Source organism: Ascaphus truei, unplaced genomic scaffold, assembly GCF_040206685.1.
Source record: "Ascaphus truei isolate aAscTru1 unplaced genomic scaffold, aAscTru1.hap1 HAP1_SCAFFOLD_695, whole genome shotgun sequence".
In the NCBI taxonomy this organism is placed as follows: domain Eukaryota; kingdom Metazoa; phylum Chordata; class Amphibia; order Anura; family Ascaphidae; genus Ascaphus; species Ascaphus truei.
Genome location: NW_027457029.1, coordinates 170,001 through 193,714, shown reverse-complemented (window position 1 = coordinate 193,714; position 23,714 = coordinate 170,001). Strand labels below are relative to the sequence as shown.

The 23,714-nt window shown below is 52.4% G+C and overlaps 1 protein-coding gene across 2 annotated transcripts in view; it reads left to right on the top strand.

Annotated features, from left to right (window-relative positions):
* Positions 1–2,667: 2,667 nt before the first annotated feature.
* The window catches only part of LOC142485986 (embryonic protein UVS.2-like), a 49,789-nt gene continuing 28,742 nt past the window's right edge, over positions 2,668–23,714 (top strand). The window contains exons 1-5 of one of the 2 annotated variants that reach the window (XM_075584643.1): positions 2,668–2,766; positions 4,736–4,961; positions 5,073–5,191; positions 5,730–5,961; positions 8,766–8,894. In XM_075584643.1, the coding sequence (XP_075440758.1) occupies positions 2,695–2,766; positions 4,736–4,961; positions 5,073–5,191; positions 5,730–5,961; positions 8,766–8,894 (778 nt within the window). In that variant the 5' untranslated portion in view covers positions 2,668–2,694. The remainder of the gene's footprint in view (positions 2,767–4,735; positions 4,962–5,072; positions 5,192–5,729; positions 5,962–8,765; positions 8,895–23,714) is intronic. The other variant, XM_075584644.1, reaches the window with a different exon arrangement.

The following is a 23,714-nucleotide window of genomic DNA, read 5'->3' as shown; positions in this document are numbered from 1 at the left end:
GCAGTAAATGTGAACACAGTACCACTGATTCTTCAGAACTTCTCAAAGCAAGGAAGAAGAAAAAGAGGGGAGGTATTAATGTGGAAGTTGAAATTAAGGATGAACCTTTAACCCCAGAGTCTGCATTTGGTGAAAGAGATATGATGCAGCTTAAGGCAACTCACAGACTTATCCCAAGAATAGTGGAAGAAAAGAACGATGTATTTAATCCAGGAAAAGATGCCCTAACTCAGACACTTCAATCTGCACGAAAAGAGATTGATTATCTTCATGGACATTTAGATAAAGCGCAAGAAGCCAAGGCTGCACTACAGAGCTGTCTATCCTCAGCAATTGCTAAGTGTGTTCTCCAGGAAAAAGAAAAGCACCAGTTGGAGAGTGAACTGGATGTCATGTCAGGTGAGCTGGAGAGGGCATATGCTGATGCTGCTGAGGATCAGCGCCTCGCTACTAAAAGTAACGAATTCTTGGAAATCTCTATGAAGGAAATTGACAGGCTTAATACAGAGCTTAAAGTCTCACAGGAGGAGATTTGCTACTTCAAAAAGAGATGGAAGTCGTTCGGGAGGAGAGATGTTACTTGAAAACAGAGATACGTTCTATGAGAGACGCCTCCGAAGAGTTAAATAGTAGGTTTGAAACTATAAACCAAATGAGTAACAACTTCTCTGTCCAAGCCAGTGAAGGAGATAAAAGACTCCATGAATCAGAAGAGGAGAAGAGACTATTGATTGAAGAAAAGTCAGGGATGCAATTGGCACTGGAAAAAGCAGAGGGTGACTGGGAAAAAGAAAAATATCAGTTGGAGAATGACAGGGTGATCTTGTCAAGTAAGCTGGAGAAGGCCTACGCTGATTCTGCCCAGTACCAGACTTTCATGGCTCAAGTTGACGTAGCACTGGAAGCATCTCAGAAAGAGGTTCACAGGCTTACTACAGAGCTGGAAGCCGCTAAGGAGAAGAGTTGCCACTTCAATACAGAACTATGTTCATTGAGAGAAATCTTCGAAGGGTTAAATATCAGTTTTGAAACTGTAACCCAAGAGTGCAAGAATCTCTATATCCAAGTCAGTGAAGGAGATAAGAAACTCCATGAATTAGGAGAGGAGAAGAAACAGTTGGCCCGTGAAAAAATAGACGTGCAGACAGCACTGCAAGATGCAGAGAGAGTGCTGCAAGAAGAACGTGTCTCCCTGGAGCAGCGCACACAAGCAGAAAATATGCTACAGAGTCAGCTGCAAGAACTGCATACACATCTGCAGGACATGAAAGAGAAATGGGTGAATGCTGAGGAAAAGCAGCAAGTTCTGCAGGAAGAAAGTTTCCAGACTGCCTACAAGGTAAAAATGCTGCAAGAGTATCTGAGTACCCAGTGTGTCCCCAAAGAGCAGCATGAGGAGCTGAAGGCCACACTGAGCATAACCAGAACCTCTCTGGAGGAGGAGCTTAGAGCCCAGGTAACCCTGTTTGAGAGGGAGCAAGGCGGTCCAGAATCTGAAGCAAGACTTAGAGGAGCAGAGACACTGCTCCATCCCTAACAGCCAGTACACCCAAGAGAAAGTGATCTGGAAAGACAAGCTGCTGAGATCATAGCAAAGGAATTTGCAGAGCTCCAAGACGTGATGAGGGATGCATTGAAACTAGTTCAAAATGATCTCAGTGAAGAGATGAAAGTCCTGAGAAGAGAATTGCAGTATGCACTTAACCAGGGATCTCTCACTGAGGAGTGGAAATTGCAACGATACCTAAAAAAGGAAGAGCTAAAGCTGACAGCTGAACACACATCACAGCATCTCACAGCGCTGCTGATCGCTGAGCTCAAGACACAGCTTGCCAAAAAAGCGAGGGAGGAGGTGTCCGTCCGTCAAGTGGTTGGCCTGACACTGCGCTATCAGGTCAAGATGGCTGAGGCCTGCAAAGTGTTGAATCACACAGCCCATGAGAAGGCCAGGCTGCAGCTGGAGCTGGACAAGGTCTGGGAGGAGTACCGGCAGCTACAGGTCAGAAATAAAGAAAACGAAATACATTTAAGCCTTGTTGTAAGTCAGCTGGGAGATATGGAGTCGCAACTCAACTCCAAAGAAGCTGAACTTAAAACTGCTTTGAGTGGGAAAAGAAGTGCAGAAGGACAGCTTCAAGAGCCGAAAACTCAAATAGCTGGTCTTTCATTCGGTTATGCCACGAAACGGCAGTCGCAAGAGGAGACCATGGACAGCGAACTCTGTGTCCCCACTGACTCATGTGGAAAGGCAGCACCCGACCTTGATGCCCACTTTCCTGATGTCTCTGCCCCTGCATTTGGGTTGAACGCACCTATTTGGAGGTTCCTTGCAGCACTCAATGTACCTGTGGAGTACCCTCTGCCCGCTGACAAACCACCAGAGGTGGGTCACCTTGAGTCCACTTTTCATCAAGGCCTCTGGGAAGAGCCTGGGGGATCGTCCGGAGACGCTCTTGGGAGGGGGGAGTAATGTCATATCCTCTTGCCTGCTGTACCCATGCTTGGCCACCAGGACTGCTGCCACTCTCAATGTCTTGTTCTAGCCTGCAGTACCTATACTTGTCCACCGGGATTGCTGCTGCTAAACTAAGGAACATTCCAGACTGATACCTGACACCTCTGCACCCTCTCAGCCTGCCTATATAAACCTCCCCTTCCTGTTCCTCCCTTGCCTCTGTTTCAAGTCAGACTCCTATGCACATGCCTCTGATCCTGATCTGTTTCCTGTACCTGTATTTGAGTCTGTTCGCCGTAAGGCCATTGCTGGTAATCTGGCTTGTCCCTGTTTGTTCCCGTTCTCAGTCCCTGCTCCCAGACCTGTCCCTGCTCGCCTGTCCTGTTCCAGTCTCCTCGTTGCCGACCTCTGCTTGTTACCTGACTTCGCTACCTGCCGGCTGCCTCGGACCCCTGCTTGTTACCTGACTTCGCTACCTGCCGGCTGCCTCAGACCCCTGCTTGTTACCTGACTTCGCTACCTGCCGCTTGCCTCGGACCCCTGCTTGTTACCTGACTTCTCTATCTGCCGCCTGCCTCTGATCTCTGCTTGTGACCCCTACTACGCTCCTGCTGTTCCGGCCACCGAGATCCTACCCGCCACAGGAGTCTGTGTGTGTGTGTCTGAGTTTGTGTGTGTGTGTTTGTCTTAGTGTGTGTGTGTCTGTCTGAGTGTGTGTGTGTGTGTGTGTTGGTCTGAGTGTGTGTGTGTGTGTCTGTCTGAGTGTGTGTGTGTGTGTGTTGGTCTGAGTGTGTGTGTGTGTGTCTGTCTGAGTGTGTGTGTGTGTGTGTGTGTCTGTCTGAGTGTGTGTGTGTGTGTGTGTCTGTCTGAGTGTGTGTGTGTGTGTCTGTCTGAGTGTGTGTGTCTGTGTGTGTGGTCAGTGTGTGTATTGGTCTGTCTGTGAGTGTCTGTAGATCAGTGGCTGTGTGCAGGTCAGAGAGAGAATGGGGGGGGGTTGAGAGAATGGGGGGGGGGAGAATGGGTGTGGGGAGGGAAGGGAGAGAGAATGGGGGAGGGTGAGAAAAAATGAGGGGGGGGAAGTAGAGAGAAAATGGGGGACAGGGCTGGCAACGGGGGTCTGTCGGGGTTGGCATCCCCGGCCCAGTGAGTCAGGGGGCCCACCCACGTATCAGTCAACCACCCTCCCTGTCCCCCTGTTTCTCCATCTCTCTCTCTCTCTCTCCCCCTGTCTCTCCCTCTCTCCCCCTCTCCCTCCGTCTCTCCCCCTCTCCCTCCGTCTCTCTCCCTCCATCTCTCCCTCCGTCCCTCCGTCTCTCTCTTCGTCTCTCCCCCTCTCCCTCCGTCTCTCCCTCCCCCTCTCCCCCTCTCCCCCCGTCTCTCCCTCCGTCTCTCCCCCTCTCCCTCCGTCTCTCCCTCCTCTCCCTCCGTCTCTCCCCCTCTCCCTCCGTCTCTCCCCCTCTCCCTCCCCCTCTCCCTCCGTCTCTCCCTCCGTCTCTCCCTCCGTCTCTCCCTCCGTCTCTCCCTCCGTCTCTCCCTCCATCCCTCTCCCTCTCCCTCAATCTCTCCCCCTCTCCCTCCGTCTCTCCCCCTCTCCCTCCGTCTCTCCCCCTCTCCCTCCGTCTCTCCCCCTCTCCCTCCGTCTCTCCCTCCCCCTCTCCCCCTCTCCCCCCGTCTCTCCCTCCGTCTCTCCCCCTCTCCCTCCGTCTCTCCCTCCTCTCCCTCCGTCTCTCCCCCTCTCCCTCCGTCTCTCCCCCTCTCCCTCCCCCTCTCCCTCCGTCTCTCCGTCTCTCCCTCCGTCTCTCCCTCCGTCTCTCCCTCCGTCTCTCCCTCCGTCCCTCTCCCTCTCCCTCCGTCCCTCTCCCTCTCCCTCCGTCTCTCCCCCTCTCCCTCCGTCTCTCCCCCTCTCCCTCCGTCTCTCCCCCTCTCCCTCCGTCTCTCCCCCTCTCCCTCCGTCTCTCCCCCTCTCCCTCCGTCTCTCCCTCCGTCTCTTAAACAATACATTACCTGGATTGTCCTCAAGGAAGCATCGCTTGGTGGTTTATTACTCCCACCATCTGTATGTTTCCATTTAGACTGTAAGCTCTTCGGGGCAGGGACTCTCTTTCCTATTGTTACTTTCATGTGTGAAGCGCTTATTCCCACTATGTGTTATATTATTACATCACATGTATTACTGCTGTGAAGCGCGATATAAATACAGTTATAATTACGTACATACATATGAGGGTGCAATTTAAATTATGCCACATGGTAATTTAAACATGTGCTCTTTTCCTGCAGGTTTTCTTACAGTTTATTGCATTTTATGTCCAGACCTCCAAAAACTGTTCCTCTGAGTACATTAAGGTTTATGATGGAGCCAACAGTACATCCCCTGTGCTACTGTATAAAGCTTGTGTGACTGGACCGCTCACCTCACTGCTAGCATCAGGGAATGCGATGCTGGTGGAGTTTGTCAGAGATACAGCAGTGACTGGGGCTGGATTCAAAGCTTCCTATAGCACAGGTAGGTCTCTGGAGTCTCTATATATGCAGATTATGTTCCCTTATTTCTAACATGCTATTTATTTCTTGCATTGTGCTTTTCCTTACATGACCATTGAGCTTCTCTTTGTAGTGAAATGTGGTGGCACATTCCCCAGTGACAACGGGATTGTTACATCACCCGGATATCCAAAGAAATACCCCAACTCCATGGATTGTATCTTCCTCATTTTGGCCCCTGTCGGTTACAAGGTAAATATGTCCCTTTGTTCTAAATGTACCTACAATGGCTATGCAATCATATATTATCAATAATGGAGCTACTTGCTGGGAATGAGGAGACCATCAAGACTCACTTCAGTTCGTAGTCTCTGGGAGTCATTAATCCTTGGTGAAGGAGACCAATGGCTTAAATGGGCATTCTGTAGACTTCTGGCTTCAGTATTCCCAGCTGACAGCCAATAGGAAATCACAGACCAAACTCCATTGGATAGTTTTGCTACAGAGAAGCAGAGTATTTACATGTAAATATTAGCAGAGCCGACCTCTGACCACCAGTTAACACATGACACATGACTTAGGCTAACGTACAGTATAGTAAAGTATCCAAAAAAACAGCAGTAATAGATAGATGAACAAGTAGGTGGCACTTTTGCTTTGCCAGCTTCCCAAAATCAGTCCATGTTCTGCATTTCCCTTATTAGAATGACAAGATGTCATAGCTCTTCATTCCCAACACTCAGAGCCAGGCATCAGCATCATTCATAAATCTATGCTCTTTCTCTTCCAGATCAAAATGACCTTCACTAACTTCAAGCTGGAGTATGCATCCAATTGCTCTCAGAGCAATGACTACCTTGTAGTTTACGATGGTAGCAGGCTCACTGCACCAAAGTTAGGGACATTCTGCAGCAACAGACAGATCCCACCACCTGTGTTCTCCACAGAGAACTCAATGCTGCTCAATTTCTACAGTGATGTCTCGGGGAGTCATGAAGGTTTCCGGGCCACATACTCTTTTGGTGAGTCATAACTAACTAAAATTTGAAAGCACTTAAGGGAAGCATTGCAGGGTTTAGCATTGCATTTTACGATTGTTGCATCTTGTGAGTCTTTATGTGAAATTATAGTTAGATTCTAGTTATATATTTAATGCTCCCCCTTATATGCAAGACTATAACCTCAGCTGGTGTGATATGGAACTAATGGCATTGTCTTTTCACTCATAGCCTCTCCCAACACTTGACAGCAAACTGCCTCTCCCATCCCCCAAATAACCTCTGCAATCCCTAAACAGACCCTAGCATCGCAAATGCAGCAAAAAAAATGTTGGCAAGAAAAAGGCACACCTCTGACTCTGCCCACACTCACTTGGCTCACAACAGCTTCATATACGTTACCTACCTTTGTGAAAATGAACCTGCTACTTAACTTAATTCTGTTCTTTATTGTGACTTCATGGAAATGTTACTCTCTCTACCCACTACAAACTCCCCCCTCTTGGCCCACACCCAATTTCATCCCTGGATTACACAAAAGCCTTGCATTATCTACGGAATGTTGCTGGAGAACTCTGAAAACCATCACACCAACCACTACTCACTCAAATGGCAAACATTACAAATGTATAACTTGCAAACAATTACTCAAATTTCTATTTATTCTGCTACTCTCTTTAGCAGGTGATATTGAACATAACCCAGGCCCTCCCTTTTCAACTCTGTCCCATACCCCTGAGAATGCTCCTTTCAAATTCCAAAAAGGACTATCTGTCTCCCATATAAATATCCTGAGTCTTCTGCCCAAACTGGATGAACTAAGGGCCTTATGCATAAACCCAAAGTCATCATTCTCACAGAAATATGGCTAACTCCTAAAACCCTTGATGCAACTATCACTATTCAGGGATACTCAATTGCTCAGAAAGATAGGTCAAAGAGAGGAGCGGTGTTATTTTATATTGCAGACACCTTACAATTTAGGCTGCTAAATTGCCCCCCATGCCCACCCTCTTTTGCAGTCCTAGTTGTCAAAATCTGCCTCCCCTTTTTGAAGCCAGTCCTGATTGCAGCCATCTACCGTCCACCTAAAGCCCCTCTACAGTCCCTGACTGATATCACCTGGCTTAATTTCCTTAATTTCCTCTCTGAATGAGAAGAGTGAGCTGTTAGTTCTTGGGGATTTCAATTACAATTGGCTTGACCCTAAAAATAACAAAATCCAGACACTTAACCTAACCCAACTAATTTCCAAAACCCTCACGGACAAACTTGAAATCTCACAACCATTCCTTGCTAGACTTGATTCTCTCCTCTAGGCCCAGCTGAATCTAACCCTGGTATCCTACGTAACATTTTAAGTGACCATGCAATAGTGTACTGTGCAAAGCTTGGCCCCCTGCAGACGCACTTACCAGAACTCCCTCCTACTGCCTCTGTACGTTCTCCCTACCTACCAATTAGACTGTAAGCTCATCGGAGCAGGGACTCCTCTTAATGTCTAAAGCACTTATTCCCATGATCTGTTATTTATATTATCTGTTATTTATTTGATTACCACATGTATGACTGCTGTGAAGTGCTATGTACATTAATGGCGCTATATAAATAAAGATATACAATACAATACAATACAAGGAAAATCAGACCACCCTAATAAAGCCCTAAAGTTCTACTCACTAGAACATTTAGAAACCTTAACCCACAACAGTTTCTGGCTTATCTTACCAGCTGCCCTTGGCACAGAATCGACTTAATACCTGACCCTGATTCTGTGCTCGACTATTTCCAATCCGAGTTCTTAAAACTCTGTGATACCCATGCTCCACTATGCAGAATAAGAGTATGGGGGGCCCACTTTCCATGTGTTACAAACGGCCTTATAGCACTCTACCATTGCGGAAAAGCTACAAAGTAACTGGCACTACCAAGGATCTTAAAAACTACAGATGCCTGCGGAACATGTGCACAAGGCAAATAAGACATGCAAAAGCACAATACTACTCTGACACTATTCACCAGAATACATCAAACCCAGCTAACTTCTGGAAGGTTATCAACAATATATTCCAGCCTTCTAGCCATCAACAACCATGTAATATCATTAAGGAGGATATTTCTCTGACATTGTAAATGTAATCAGTGAATACTTTGTGGGGTGTGCTACTAACCTATTAGCGAAACACAACCCGAACTACAAACATGAACCTCATTCTGTGAGTACCCCTATAGCCCACTCAAACAAAACACGACCACAATTTTCAATTTGCCCCAGTATCTGAAGAGGAGATTGCACAAGCGCTCCTCAAATTAAAACTAAGCAGCCTATGTGTACCTGACTTACTGCAATCTAAGTTCCTACGGCTTGGTGCCCCAGCCATTGCCCTACCGCTTGATTCCCTAATCAACTCTATCCTGTCTGCAGGCCATATCCCTAAGACCTGGAAAACTGCCAGAGTTGTCCCAATCTTCAAAAGTGGGGACAAAAACACTGTCTCAAACTACAGGCCAATCTCTCTTCTCCCAATACTATCCAAAGTCATGGGAAAATGTGTCCACTCCCAATTAAGCGATTATTATACCAAGACAAATTTCCCTAGCCAATTCCAATCTGGCGTTTGCCCCAAACACTCCACGCTAACTACCCTCCTATACGTTTGCAATAAGATCCAGTGTGGAATGGAACTGGAACTGGGACAACTCACTGGTGCAATATTCCTAGATTTTGCAAAGGCTTTTGATATGGTTGATCATGTTTCTTGCTAAACAAACTCCAGTGCTCTGGAATAGGGAAGAATGCTTTAAACTGGTTTCATTTCTACCCACAGAATTAGGTCAAACCCAACTTGAGCCTTCCTTAAACTCTAGCCCCTTGGATATCACCTGCATTGTCTTGCAAGGCTCTATTTTTGGGCACCTACTCTTCGCAATGGTCATCAACGATCTTCCTACAGCTTGTAAGTGAGCTTCAATACACATGTATACGGATGACACAATGTTATATGCACACAGCCATAGCCTCTCCGACCTTGAACACATAATTCAATCTGAATTTTTGAGACTTGAAAATTGGATTTCCCAAAACAAACAGTTTTATACACTGACAAGACCGTAACAATGGTATTTGGGACCAAGGCTAAATTTTTAAAGCTTCCAATCAATGAGTGTCCAGGTTGTTTAAAAACATTTGATCAGGATCATTCATTGACACAACAGAAAGGTGTGTGCTGCGCTATTCTATTACCAAAATATGTGACTTATTTGTGATCTCTAAACACTTGAACTAAATATTATAGTGTTTCTCGTGTGGCTGCCTTACCAGTGATTTTGACCACCCTGGTCAAAATTAAGATAACGTGAAAAAACAGTACTGAATGGCGCCTAATGAAAATAATACTAGCAAAGCAATTGCTAAACAAAGTGATAGATACACATATTCTATCTAAACTATACCAAGCAAAATACCACCGTGAACAGTGTTGTATAAATGACTATCCAACTTTGTCCATTGCTGTTTAAAAGGATCTTGATTGGACCCAATCCAAGCACATGTAAAAAGAAGAAAAACATAGCATAGTGTAATACTGTATGGAAAGAGCAGGATATACCAAATGATTAAGGAATAATGAATTCCCCATAGATAGGAAATAGTCCAGAAAGAAAGGTAAAAAAAAGTATGTTTAATTAAGTAATAATTCCTGAAGAACAGGACATTACTGGCCAATAATGCCCTGGCTGGAAGAGTTAAAGGCCACCCCCCACCCCCGCCTTCCCACCCCTGCCTTCCCCCCCCCACCCCTGCATTCCCCCCCATACCCCTGCCTTCCCCCCCCACCAACCCCTGCCTCCCCCTCCCACCCCCACCCCTGCCTTCCCCTCGCCCCCTGCCTTCCCCTCCCCCCTTTCCCCCACACCCCTGCCTTCCCCTCCCCCCCACCCCTGCCTTTCCCCCCGCCCCTGCCTTTCACCCACCCGCCCTTCCGCCTCTGCCTTTCACCCACCCGCTGCCCGCCCTTCCGCCTCTGCCTTTCACCCGCCACCCACCCTCCCGCCTCTGCCTTTCACCCACCCGCCGCCTCACACCCCTGCAACCCACAGCCGCTGGCTGCACTCAAACACGTGCCGCCTCTCACCCACCCACCACACTCGACACACACCCGCCGCATCTCACCCACTCGACACACACCTGCTGCCTCCCGCCCCTACACACCGATATCACTGAACAGCCACCGCACCCACTCACCACCCACCCGCCGCGCACACACCCACCCGCCGCACTCACACCCCTATGCACCGACATCACTGACCAGCCGCCGCCCCACACACTAGCGGGACCCCCACCCACAGCCAGCACTTACTACCCACCCGCCACCTGTACTGAACACCCACTCACCGCCTCACACACGCTCACACCCTAGCGGGACTCCCACCTACAGCCAGCACTCACTACCCACCCGTCACCTGTACTGAACACCCACCCGCCGCCTCACACCCGCTCACACCCTAGCGGGACCACCACCCAAAGACAGCACTCAATACCCACGCGCCACCCGTACTGAACACACCCGCTCATACCCTAGCGGGACACACATGAGTGCCTGATGTCACGGCGCTTGAGCACCAGCGAACGTGCTCTCACCCTGGGCGAGGCCTTAATTCTTTCAAAACTAAAAGTGTCTCAAATTTTAATCTGGTCTGTAACTGTTACATACGCCTATAACATATATTATCTCTTACTGTGCATGCAATGGCTTGTATATAATGTTCTGTATAACCCTGTTCTTTTAATGTAACTATGTATTTGTAACCATATATTTCTCATCATAACTCTAAGGCTAAGGCCCCGCTGCCTCAGACAGCGCGCCCACACTGCAAACATCTGCGGTCTGCGGGCGGCGTTGTGAGGGGGCGTGGCCAAAACAGGCTGTGTGGGCGCGGAAATCACGAAGGGGCAGGGCCACGACAGACACCGGCACGGCACCTCACCGCTCTATGCGGTCTTTGAGGAGCATGCAGGCATGATGGGGCAGCAGAGTCTGTATACCCCCCCCCCCCCCGGGAAGACATGCACAGCAGCTGGCCGCAACCTCCCCAGCACACGCACCGGAGGGAGGGAGGGAGGGAGAGAATAACGTACACACTCAGACCTCCCTCCCGTAACTGTAGACAGCTTCACTCCTCTCCCTTGCTCTCCTCCGCCCCCTCATTGGCTCCCGGCCGCACCACGTGTCGCCGCTTGGGATCACGATCCTTGTGTATCCCCTGCTGGCTGACGCGTCACAGTGCGCAGCGAGCCTTGCAGCGAGGGGGGACTGGGGCAGGCTCGGGAGGAACTTGGGTCTTGTGAGAGACGCGCACGCGGCCGCCCGTGCCGTTGGATGCAGCGGGACCCAGGCCTAAGCCCAGGACATACTTGAAAACGAGAAGTAACTCTCAATGTATTACTTCCTGGTAAAATATTTTATTAACAAATAAATACAACTTAACTGTGTCTATACGAAATCAGCATTTCATAGAAATACATCCCTCTCATTATTCTGCAACTGACTGTGTTCTATACAAAGCCACAGAATTACCTACCATTCCAACCTTCTAATATAAACAGGTATCTTTGAATGTGCTACAGCAGCTATCTCTATACATCTCCACTCTATGGGCCTCATTCTAGTAGCTTCGATGAGTTTGCGGCTATCTCGTGAGGTTTGGCCTGTTCCCATTGCACGGTTTGTCATTTGAGTTATCATGGTATTTAGAAATAATCTGAATCCCTCCCCCCCTCAAGCCGTGCGATAGGAAAACACCTAAACCGTTCGGCGTAGCAGCAAAGTCATCAGAGATTATTTTCTAAGTTCTCCCGCCTGCGATTTTCTCGTAATCTGAGCTGCACAGGGAGACCCGCCTCTCCCTGCACAGGGACCCGCCTCTCCCTGCACTGGGACCCGCCTCTCCCTGCACTGGGACCCGTCTCTCCCTGCACAGGGACCCACCTCTCCCTGCCCAGAGACCCACCTCTCCCTGCCCAGAGACCCGCCTCTCCCTGCACAGAGACCCGCCTCTCCCTGCAAAGAGACCCGCCTCTCCCTGCACAGAGACCCGCCTCTCCCTGCACAGAGACCCGCCTCTCCCTGCACAGAGACCCGCCTCTCCCTGCACAGAGACCCGCCTCTCCCTGCACAGGGATCCGCCTCTCCCTGCACAGAGACCCGCCTCTCCCTGCACAGGGACCCCGCCTCTCCCTGCACAGAGACCCGCCTCTCCCTGCACAGGGACCCGCCTCTCCCTGCACAGGGACCCGCCTCTCCCTGCACAGGGACCCGCCTCTCCCTGCACAGGGACCCGCCTCTCCCTGCACAGGGACCCGCCTCTCCCTGCACAGGGACCCGCCTCTCCCTTCACAGGGACCCCCGCCTCTCCCTGCACTGGGACCCACCTCTCCCTGCACAGGGACCCGCCTCTCCCTGCACAGAGACCCGCCTCACCCTGCAAATAGACCCGCCTCTCCCTGCACAGAGACCCGCCTCTCCCTGCACAGAGACCCGCCTCTCCCTGCACAGAGACCCGCCTCTCCCTGCACAGGGATCCGCCTCTCCCTGCACAGAGACCCGCCTCTCCCTGCACAGGGACCCGCCTCTCCCTGCACAGAGACCCGCCTCTCCCTGCACAGGGACCCGCCTCTCCCTGCACAGGGACCCGCCTCTCCCTGCACAGGGACCCGCCTCTCCCTGCACAGGGACCCGCCTCTCCCTGCACAGGGACCCGCCTCTCCCTGCACAGGGACCCGCCTCTCCCTGCACAGAGACCCGCCTCTCCCTGCACAGAGACCCGCCTCTCCCTGCACAGGGACCCGCCTCTCCCTGCACAGGGACCCGCCTCTCCCTGCACAGGGACCCGCCTCTCCCTGCACAGAGACCCGCCTCTCCCTGCACAGAGACCCGCCTCTCCCTGCACAGAGACCCGCCTCTCCCTGCACAGGGACCCGCCTCTCCCTGCACAGGGACCCGCCTCTCCCTGCACAGAGACCCGCCTCTCCCTGCACAGAGACCCGCCTCTCCCTGCACAGGGACCCGCCTCTCCCTGCACAGGGACCCGCCTCTCCCTGCACAGGGACCCGCCTCTCCCTGCACAGGGACCCGCCTCTCCCTGCACTGGGACCCGCCTCTCCCTGCACAGGGACCCGCCTCTCCCTGCACAGGGACCCGCCTCTCCCTGCACAGGGACCCGCCTCTCCCTGCACTGGGGCCCGCCTCTCCCTGCACTGGGGCCCGCCTCTCCCTGCACAGAGACCCGCCTCTCCCTGCACAGAGACCCGCCTCTCCCTGCACAGAGACCCGCCTCTCCCTGCACAGGGACCCGCCTCTCCCTGCACAGAGACCCGCCTCTCCCTGCACAGGGACCCGCCTCTCCCTGCACAGAGACCCGCCTCTCCCTGCACTGGGACCCGCCTCTCCCTGCACAGGGACCCGCCTCTCCCTGCACAGGGACCCTCCTCTCCCTGCACTGGGACCCGCCTCTCCCTGCACAGGGACCCGCCTCTCCCTGCACAGGGACCCGCCTCTCCCTGCACAGGGACCCGCCTCTCCCTGCACTGGGACCCGCCTCTCCCTGCACAGAGACCCGCCTCTCCCTGCACAGGGACTCGCCTCTCCCTGCACTGGGACCCGCCTCTCCCTGCACAGAGACCCGCCTCTCCCTGCACAGAGACCCGCCTCTCCCTGCACAGGGACCCGCCTCTCCCTGCACAGAGACCCGCCTCTCCCTGCACAGGGACCCGCCTCTCCCTGCACAGAGACCCGCCTCTCCCTGCACAGGGACCCGCCTCTCCCTGCACAGGGACCCGCCTCTCCCTGCACAGGGACCCGCCTCTCCCTGCACAGGGACCCGCCTCTCCCTGCACAGGGACCCCGCCTCTCCCTTCACAGGGACCCGCCTCTCCCTGCACTGGGACCCACCTCTCCCTGCACAGGGACCCGCCTCTCCCTGCACAGAGACCCGCCTCACCCTGCAAATAGACCCGCCTCTCCCTGCACAGAGACCCGCCTCTCCCTGCACAGAGACCCGCCTCTCCCTGCACAGAGACCCGCCTCTCCCTGCACAGGGATCCGCCTCTCCCTGCACAGAGACCCGCCTCTCCCTGCACAGGGACCCCGCCTCTCCCTGCACAGAGACCCGCCTCTCCCTGCACAGGGACCCGCCTCTCCCTGCACAGGGACCCGCCTCTCCCTGCACAGGGACCCGCCTCTCCCTGCACAGGGACCCCGCCTCTCCCTGCACAGGGACCCGCCTCTCCCTGCACAGGGACCCGCCTCTCCCTGCACAGAGACCCGCCTCTCCCTGCACAGAGACCCGCCTCTCCCTGCACAGGGACCCGCCTCTCCCTGCACAGGGACCCCGCCTCTCCCTGCACAGGGACCCGCCTCTCCCTGCACAGAGACCCGCCTCTCCCTGCACAGAGACCCGCCTCTCCCTGCACAGAGACCCGCCTCTCCCTGCACAGGGACCCGCCTCTCCCTGCACAGGGACCCCGCCTCTCCCTGCACAGAGACCCGCCTCTCCCTGCACAGAGACCCGCCTCTCCCTGCACAGGGACCCGCCTCTCCCTGCACAGGGACCCGCCTCTCCCTGCACAGGGACCCGCCTCTCCCTGCACAGGGACCCGCCTCTCCCTGCACTGGGACCCGCCTCTCCCTGCACAGGGACCCGCCTCTCCCTGCACAGGGACCCGCCTCTCCCTGCACAGGGACCCGCCTCTCCCTGCACTGGGGCCCGCCTCTCCCTGCACTGGGGCCCGCCTCTCCCTGCACAGAGACCCGCCTCTCCCTGCACAGAGACCCGCCTCTCCCTGCACAGAGACCCGCCTCTCCCTGCACAGGGACCCGCCTCTCCCTGCACAGAGACCCGCCTCTCCCTGCACAGGGACCCCGCCTCTCCCTGCACAGAGACCCGCCTCTCCCTGCACTGGGACCCGCCTCTCCCTGCACAGGGACCCGCCTCTCCCTGCACAGGGACCCTCCTCTCCCTGCACTGGGACCCGCCTCTCCCTGCACAGGGACCCGCCTCTCCCTGCACAGGGACCCGCCTCTCCCTGCACAGGGACCCGCCTCTCCCTGCACTGGGACCCGCCTCTCCCTGCACAGAGACCCGCCTCTCCCTGCACAGGGACTCGCCTCTCCCTGCACTGGGACCCGCCTCTCCCTGCACAGAGACCCGCCTCTCCCTGCACAGAGACCCGCCTCTCCCTGCACAGGGACCCCGCCTCTCCCTGCACAGAGACCCGCCTCTCCCTGCACAGGGACCCGCCTCTCCCTGCACAGAGACCCGCCTCTCCCTGCACAGGGACCCGCCTCTCCCTGCACAGGGACCCGCCTCTCCCTGCACAGGGACCCGCCTCTCCCTGCACAGAGACCCGCCTCTCCCTGCACAGAGACCCGCCTCTCCCTGCACAGAGACCCGCCTCTCCCTGCACAGAGACCCGCCTCTCCCTGCACAGGGACCCGCCTCTCCCTGTACAGGGACCCGCCTCTCCCTGCACTGGGACCCCGCCTCTCCCTGCACAGAGACCCGCCTCTCCCTGCACAGGGACCCGCCTCTCCCTGCACTGGGGCCCGCCTCTCCCTGCACTGGGGCCCGCCTCTCCCTGCACTGAGACCCGCCTCTCCCTGCACAGAGACCCGCCTCTCCCTGCACAGAGACCCGCCTCTCCCTGCACAGAGACCCGCCTCTCCCTGCACAGAGACCCGCCTCTCCCTGCACAGAGACCCGCCTCTCCCTGCACAGAGACCCGCCTCTCCCTGCACAGGGACCCGCCTCTCCCTGCACAGGGATCCGCCTCTCCCTGCACAGGGATCCGCTTCTCCCTGCACAGGGATCCGCCTCTCCCTGAACACAGGGACCCGCCTCTCCCTGCACAGAGACCCGCCTCTCCCTGCACAGGGATCCGCCTCTCCCTGCACAGAGACCCGCCTCTCCCTGCACAGGGACCCGCCTCTCCCTGCACAGGGACCTGCCTCTCCCTGCACAGAGACCCGCCTCTCCCTGCACTGGGACCCGCCTCTCCCTGCATTGGGACCCGCCTCTCCCTGCAAAGAGACCCGCCTCTCCCTGCACAGAGACCCGCCTCTCCCTGAACACAGGGACCCGCCTCTCCCGGCACAGAGACCCGCCTCTCCCTGCACAGAGACCCGCCTCTCCCTGCACAGAGACCCGCCTCTCCCTGCACAGAGACCCGCCTCTCCCTGCACAGGGACCCGCCTCTCCCTGCACAGAGACCCGCCTCTCCCTGCACAGGGACCCGCCTCTCCCTGCACAGGGACCCGCCTCTCCCTGCACAGAGACCCGCCTCTCCCTGCACAGGGACCCGACTCTCCCTGCACAGAGACCCGCCTCTCCCTGCACAGAGACCCGCCTCTCCCTGCACAGGGACCCGCCTCTCCCTGCACAGGGATCCGCTTCTCCCTGCACAGGGATCCGCCTCTCCCTGAACACAGGGACCCCGCCTCTCCCTGCACAGAGACCCGCCTCTCCCTGCACAGGGATCCGCCTCTCCCTGCACAGAGACCCGCCTCTCCCTGCACAGAAACCCGCCTCTCCCTGCACAGAGACCCGCCTCTCCCTGCACAGGGACCCGCCTCTCCCTGCACAGAGACCCGCCTCTCCCTGCACAGAGACCCGCCTCTCCCTGCACAGAGACCCGCCTCTCCCTGCAAAGGGACCCGCCTCTCCCTGCACAGGGACCCGCCTCTCCCTGCAAAGAGACCCGCCTCTCCCTGCACAGGGACCCGCCTCTCCCTGCACAGAGACCCGCCTCTCCCTGCACAGAGACCCGCCTCTCCCTGCACTGGGACCCGCCTCTCCCTGCATTGGGACCCGCCTCTCCCTGCAAAGAGACCCGCCTCTCCCTGCACAGAGACCCGCCTCTCCCTGCACAGGGACCCGCCTCTCCCTGCACAGAGACCCGCCTCTCCCTGCACAGGGACCCGCCTCTCCCTGCACAGAGACCCGCCTCTCCCTGCACAGAGACCCGCCTCTCCCTGCACAGAGACCCACCTCTCCCTGCACAGAGACCCGCCTCTCCCTGCACAGGGATCCTCCTCTCCCTGCACAGGGATCCTCCTGTCCCTGCACAGAGACCCGCCTCTCCCTGCACAGCTCTCGCAGGCGATCGCAGTGTTTTTATTAAAATATTAAAACTAGTGTGGGTGAGCAAGGGGTCTCCGGAGCAGAACCGTGTTGATTTCAGGTCCGCGGACACCCTGCTTCCCTAGATACAGACCCCGGTATGGGGTGCTGGTATTTCCTATGCATTTAAATGTCGGTTACGTGATGTGGGACATTTAAACATTGCATGGGGAAACCGCCCCCCCCCCCCCATAATGGGGCCTGTATTTAGGGAAGCAGGGGTCCCCGGACCTGAAATCAAAACGGTTCTGCTCCGGAGACCTCCTAAAAACTCACACACAGAAAGTTTCATGAGTCTGGGATAAAGGGAACATGGAAAGTGGAAAAGCAGAGATCACGTTAACTTTTCATGCAAATATTCCTGGCCCCTGGCTTATAGTGCTGGGTAGCTGCCAGGGACCCAAGGGCAACCAGAGGGCTTAAACTTTATTAGATAGCCTGGTTACCCTTGCCTGTCACATGGGCACCTACTCACTTCACCCAATCCCTCTACCCCCAATAACCATTATAAAACACAACAGCCCCACTACCCACCTTCTCTGCCCCCAACAACCCCCCACAACACATACAGTACAGTAATGGGCAAAATTACTATTTTCCAGATCTGGATAATAGCTAATTTGCCCATTCAAAATAAAACGTTATCCAACCAGCATAAAGTAAATAAAACTTGCACTTACCCTTGCCAGGGTGAAGGTTGTCCTCATCACCTTCCTCCACGTCTATGTCCTCCGTTGGCAGGAACAGAAAAATACAAAATACAATCTAATGGCCCGAACCCCTTAATCACCATTGCGATTAGTAACTGCTATAGTAATTAAGGTATTAACTCCCCTCCCTCGTTACCCACCCTGGCGCCCTAACCACCCACCACAAGACAACTACGCCCATCCTCTACCCACTGATTGGCACAGTGGTACATCATGCCCTATGGGCATGATTAGCCACTCAGCAGTCAATGGTCAACCAAAAAAAACAACTGCATCTTAAAGACACAAAAATAAAAAATACCCAAGCTAAACACCAGAACAATAAAAGAAATCAAACCTCTAAACAACAGAACATTAAAAGAAATCAAACGCCAAAACACCAAAACACCAGAAGAATAAAATAAAACAAACGCTTAAACACCAGAAGAATAAAATAAATAATAAGCCTAAACACCAGAAGAATAAAATAAATCAATAGACTAAACATATCAATAAAAGAAATCAAACACCTAAACAATCCAAACATTTAATAAAAACAAGCCTTACAGATACATAACAATTAACTCAAAACAATAAACAGAAATACAAAACATAATTAATTAAAAACAACTATTTGCCAAAAATGCATTGCCTGTCACTGTATTTATCTATACCCTGCAAAAAAATTTTAATTAAAAAATACAATAAAAAAACCTGAAAAACAAAAATGACATACATTCAATGTTTTTTTACCTTTAGATATCTTCACCCTCTGAATCCAGAGGTATCAGGAAACTTTCGATCCCTCCACGATCCTCAGTGGCAGGTAAAATCTTCTTTTCTTCTTGTCTTCTATCATCTTCACCTGTAATCCATTAAGTCCAATAGGGCGGATATTGTCTTGTCGTCTTCTTAAGGACTGTAACGTCATATCTTAGGGTCAAATGGTACAGCTCAAATCCGATTGGACTCTGTACCATATGACATGCTTTAAAAAACAAAAATTAAGGATGTTACGTCATCTCTTAGGAATGGCAGGGTTAGCAATTGCCTCTTAAGAGTGATGCCTCTTAAAGCGAATCTCTTTAAGTGATAATATATAGAGACAAAAAGAGAACAGCGCAAAAAAACCATTGTGTAGTATATTTAAATAATTTTATAAAGGGTAAGGTGAGTATTGCACGTACATCAAAAAGAAGGGTTAAAAGCAAGACATGTTAGGGACATGTTACCACTCGGCAGGCACAACGGGATACAGGCACCAGGAATTGGACGTCCTCCCTCAGAATGCTGATATCTGGATGCAGAGTATACAGCTCAGCTCGGTTCACAGCGTTGGGGAACCTTCCCGCGCCTTCACGGAACTCGCAGCAGTTGATTTCGGGGGTAGATCACCGCGTCTCTTCCTGCTTAGTCCACGTGGACTGTTCTCTTTTTGTCTCTATCTAGCCTGGTGTCTGAACCATTCCCACTGATCAGCAGCATAAAACCTCACTTATCAGGTTGTATTATCAATTTATATATAAGTCACTATTTTGTTTTAGCACAGACCACATTGAGCGCAATTCTTTTTGTTTTCACAGTGATAATATATAGTTAGACTATAGTGTATGTAACAGTGTTTCCCCCTCATCGCATATCGGGGCCATTACTGGGTGTATGTGGTGCATACCTGCTGGCAACAAGAGGGCTGAGTCATCCTCGATGACTTTGGGACACAGGAACAAGTTTCTGGGGTCCATACCCCACATAATACTTAGCAGTGCAGCGCCTCCATCTGCCGTAGGCTCAAGGGAAATGGAGATAATCTCCCACGGTAGAATTGTACCTCTCCCCCAGTTAGATCACACATCAGGCCGGAGATATATTGCAAAACAGGAACGGTTTATTACTACAGTCCGCAGTAACACAACACAGCTACTCATCAGTCTTCTGCCGGATACAGTCTCTTTAGATCAGCTCTCACTGGAGATGGTCCCTGGGCCTTCACTAAAGGCCAAGGGCACCTGCAGCCATCCTAGCTCTTCCCCACCTCCCTAGCGGAGGCAGAGGTATAGTCACACTCACTCCTCCCTGGAGGGAAGAGCACATGGGTAGGCCTCAATCTCAGGCTCCCAACATGTACTGTAACCTGCCTTCCTCAGTGGGAACAACAGGACTTAACTTTAGGGCGGTCCTGCCCTTAAGTACAGCCAGAAGGCGGGCACCCCGTTGTCCCAGCTACAACAGGATATGCCACCCTCTACTGTCACTCAAGTGCAGAACCAAAGGATGAAGTGGAAAACCCCATGATAACTACTGGCAAACCTGTGAATACCAGGGTTTACTGCCAGCCCATTGGGTAGATTAGAATCAATGCTGTATGGTGCTCCAAAACAAAAAGCAACACTGATGAGTGATAAGGTAGCAAAGTCTTATGTGGATTTCCCCTCCAGTACACAGTGATAAGCTGGAAAATAACTGTCCCCAAAAGATGTATGACTGGTATTGAAATCCCACGTTGTAATGTAGTAAGGATCATATTTTAACCACCTGCCGTTGACCAGCGCTATTGAAACATCCAATTAAGGGGATACAATGAACAGCAATTGTCCAGACATCCAAGTTATAAGTATGGAACAAAGGAATAAACTCACATGGGATATATCCTCAGGTAAGGTGAGTCCACTGTCTCCAATGGTCAAGGGGTAATTGTGTGCCTTCGTCTGCCAAATTAAGTGAACAGGAGAAGGGAGGAAAAAACGGAGCACTACATCCAGTGCTAGTAGGCCAAAAATCAACAAGAGTGCATTCCCACGATAAAAAATGAAGTTATTTTAATGGATCATAATTGCAAACAATACACCAACGCGTTTCGGACTAATACAGCCCTTTATCAAGGTGTTTGAATATCAAAAGGTGTTTTTTTTCCTTTTAACTGTGTGCTGCTAATTGTCCAACTTGCAAAAGGCAGATGTATTGTGGGGGAGGGTCATATGACTGCTTAGATGTATAAAAGTAACACCAGGGATGCATTGCCAGGGTTAGCATTGGCCTCCTAAGAGTGATGCTTCTTAAAGCTGCAGTTCAGTCTATATCCTGCATGTGTGTTTTTTTTAATAAATCAGTTCTGTAGTAAGAAATAATACTTTTAGCATTTTCTGTTTTTAAAAAAACAACTTTGAAAGACCAATTTTCTTGTATTCTATTTTAACAAGCATTTGCTTAGGCACTGCCCCTTCATGTCCTGTCACAAACCCAGGCACACCCCTTTGTCAGCACTGCCCTCACTCTCTCTAAACGTGCACTAGCATCTGGTCACATGATCTTCCTCATAGAGTAGTACATTCAAGGAAGCTGGAGAAAAGGGATCAGCCATGCATAGCAGCTCGGATAGGCGATTTCAAACTTATTACAGTGTTTATTCCATTCATTGCACGTGTATATAATGTAAAATTGTAATAATTCCATTTATAGCAAACGTGTATATGTGAATATTATTTAGATGTATATGTATGTTACTGAAATGTGGAGTGAGTGTGTAGGTAAATACACACAATACACTTCCACTGCATATATATATATATATATATATATATATATATATATATATATATATATATATTTATATATTATATATTATATATGTATGTATATGTGAAGTTATGTGAGTAAAAAAGTGACAAAAACCCTCCATAGCAAGGCAAATAGCAAATGGAAATATTACTGTATGCTCATTTGTATGTATATATATATTTATATACACACACACTTCAAATACGGATAGTGATTCACGTAAATGATATATATATTCACTTTCTGGGAGTATAAGAGTGACTGTCCTGTTGTTCCTTTTTTTGTATCCATCATTGAATGGTATGCACCCTCTCTTTACGTTTATTTTATACTAGCTGAGAGACCCGGCGTTGCCCGGGATGTAATGTTCCCGCTCCTCTCTCTCTCCTCACCCCTCCCCCTCTCTCTGTTTGTCCCCCATTCACATCAATCCAGTTCCCCCCCTCCCTCCTTTACAGCTTCATGCAGTGTGTGTGCGTCAGTCATTGTGTGTGCGTCAGTCAGTCAGTGTGTGTGCGCGCGCGTCAGTGAGTCTGACGCAGAAACACAAACACACACACAGACTGACTGACGCACACACACACACAGTCAGTGTGTGCGTGTGTGTGTGCCTCAGTCAGTCAGTGTGTGCGTGCGGCAGTCAGTCAGTCATTCAGTCAGTGTGTGGGTGTGGGGGTGTGCGCGCGTGCGTCAGTCAGTGTGTGTGTGTGTGTCAGTCAGTGTGTGTGTGTGTCAGTGTGTGTGTGTGTGTGTGTGTTTGTTTGTGTCAGTGTGTGTGTGTGTGTGTGTCAGTGTGTGTGTGTGTGTGTGTGTGTGTGTGCAGCAGTCAGTGTGTGTGTGTGCAGCAGTCAGTGTGTGTGTGTGCAGCAGTCAGTGGGTGTGTGTGCAGCAGTCAGTGGGTGTGTGTGCAGCAGTCAGTGTGTGTGTGTGTGTGTGTGCGCGCGTCAGTCTGTGTATGTGTGCGTGTGGCTGTGAGGGGTTGTGTGCATGCGGCTGTGAGGGGTTGTGTGCGTGCGTCAGTATGTATGTGTGTGTGTCAGTCAGTGCGTCAATCAGTCAGTGTGTGTGTGTGTGTGTGCGTGCGTCAGTCAGTCAGTGTGTGTGTGCGTCAGTGTGCGTGCGTCAGTCAGGGTGTGTGCGTGCGTCAGTCGGTGTGTGCGTGCGGCTGTCAGTGTGTGTACGTGTGGCTGTCAGGGTTTGTGTGCGTGCGCCAGTCAGGGTTTGTGTGCGTGCGCCAGTCAGGGTTTGTGTGCGTACGCCAGTCAGGGTGTGTGTGCGTGCGTCAGTCAGGGTGTGTGCGTGCGTCAGTCAGGGTGTGTGTGTGCGTCAGTCAGGGTGTGTGCGTGCGTCAGTCAAAGGGCAGGCGTGGGGGGGGGGTGAAGGGCAGGGGTAGGGGGGGTGAAGGGCAGGGGTAGGGGTGGGTGAAGGGTAGGGGTGGGTGAAGGTCAGGGTTAGGGGGGGTGAAGAGCAGGGGTAGTAGGGGGGGTGAAGGGCAGGAGTAGAGGGGGGTGAAGGGCAGGGGTGGTGAAGGGCAGGGGTAGGGGGGGTGAAGGGCAGGGGTAGGGTGGGGTGAAAGTGAGGCACAAATTGTTGGCAGGAGTAAAATGTCCCTACACACACACACACACACACACACACACAACGGGAGTGAGAGGTGGTGGAGAGTGGGACTGGCGCAGATCCGAGGCTGCTTGGCCCCCCAGCGGCTGGGGAGTTGGTGGCCGGGGGGGTAAGGGAGCAGGCGGGGGGGTAAGGGAGCGGGCGGGGGGGGGGAGGGAGCGGCGAGGGGGTAAGGGAGCTTTGGCGGCTGGGGTAGGAGGGCCGCGCTTACCCCCTTTGTGAGTGTTTGTATGATATAGATATATATGCACACGCACGCATATACATGCGCACGCGCACACATACACGTGCACACGCACACATACATGCACACACGTATACATGCGCACACGCACACATACACACATACATGCGCTCACGCACACATACATGCGCACACGCACACAAACATGCGCACACGCACACATAAACATGCACACACGTACACATAAACATGCACACACGTATACATGCGCACATAAACATGCGCAAACGCACATATATACACACACAAATATGCACACACGTATACATGCATACACGCACATATACATGCGCACACGCACACATATGCACACGCACACAAACATGCGCACACGCACACATAAACATGCGCACACGCAAACATATACACTGTGTGCGCATGTTTATGTGCGTATATATTTATGGTATTGCTTGACCTGAGGAAGAGGAAAACTCTTGAAAGCTTGTCCCATGACACAAATTGTTGGTCCAAAAAAAAAAAAATGGTATCAATAA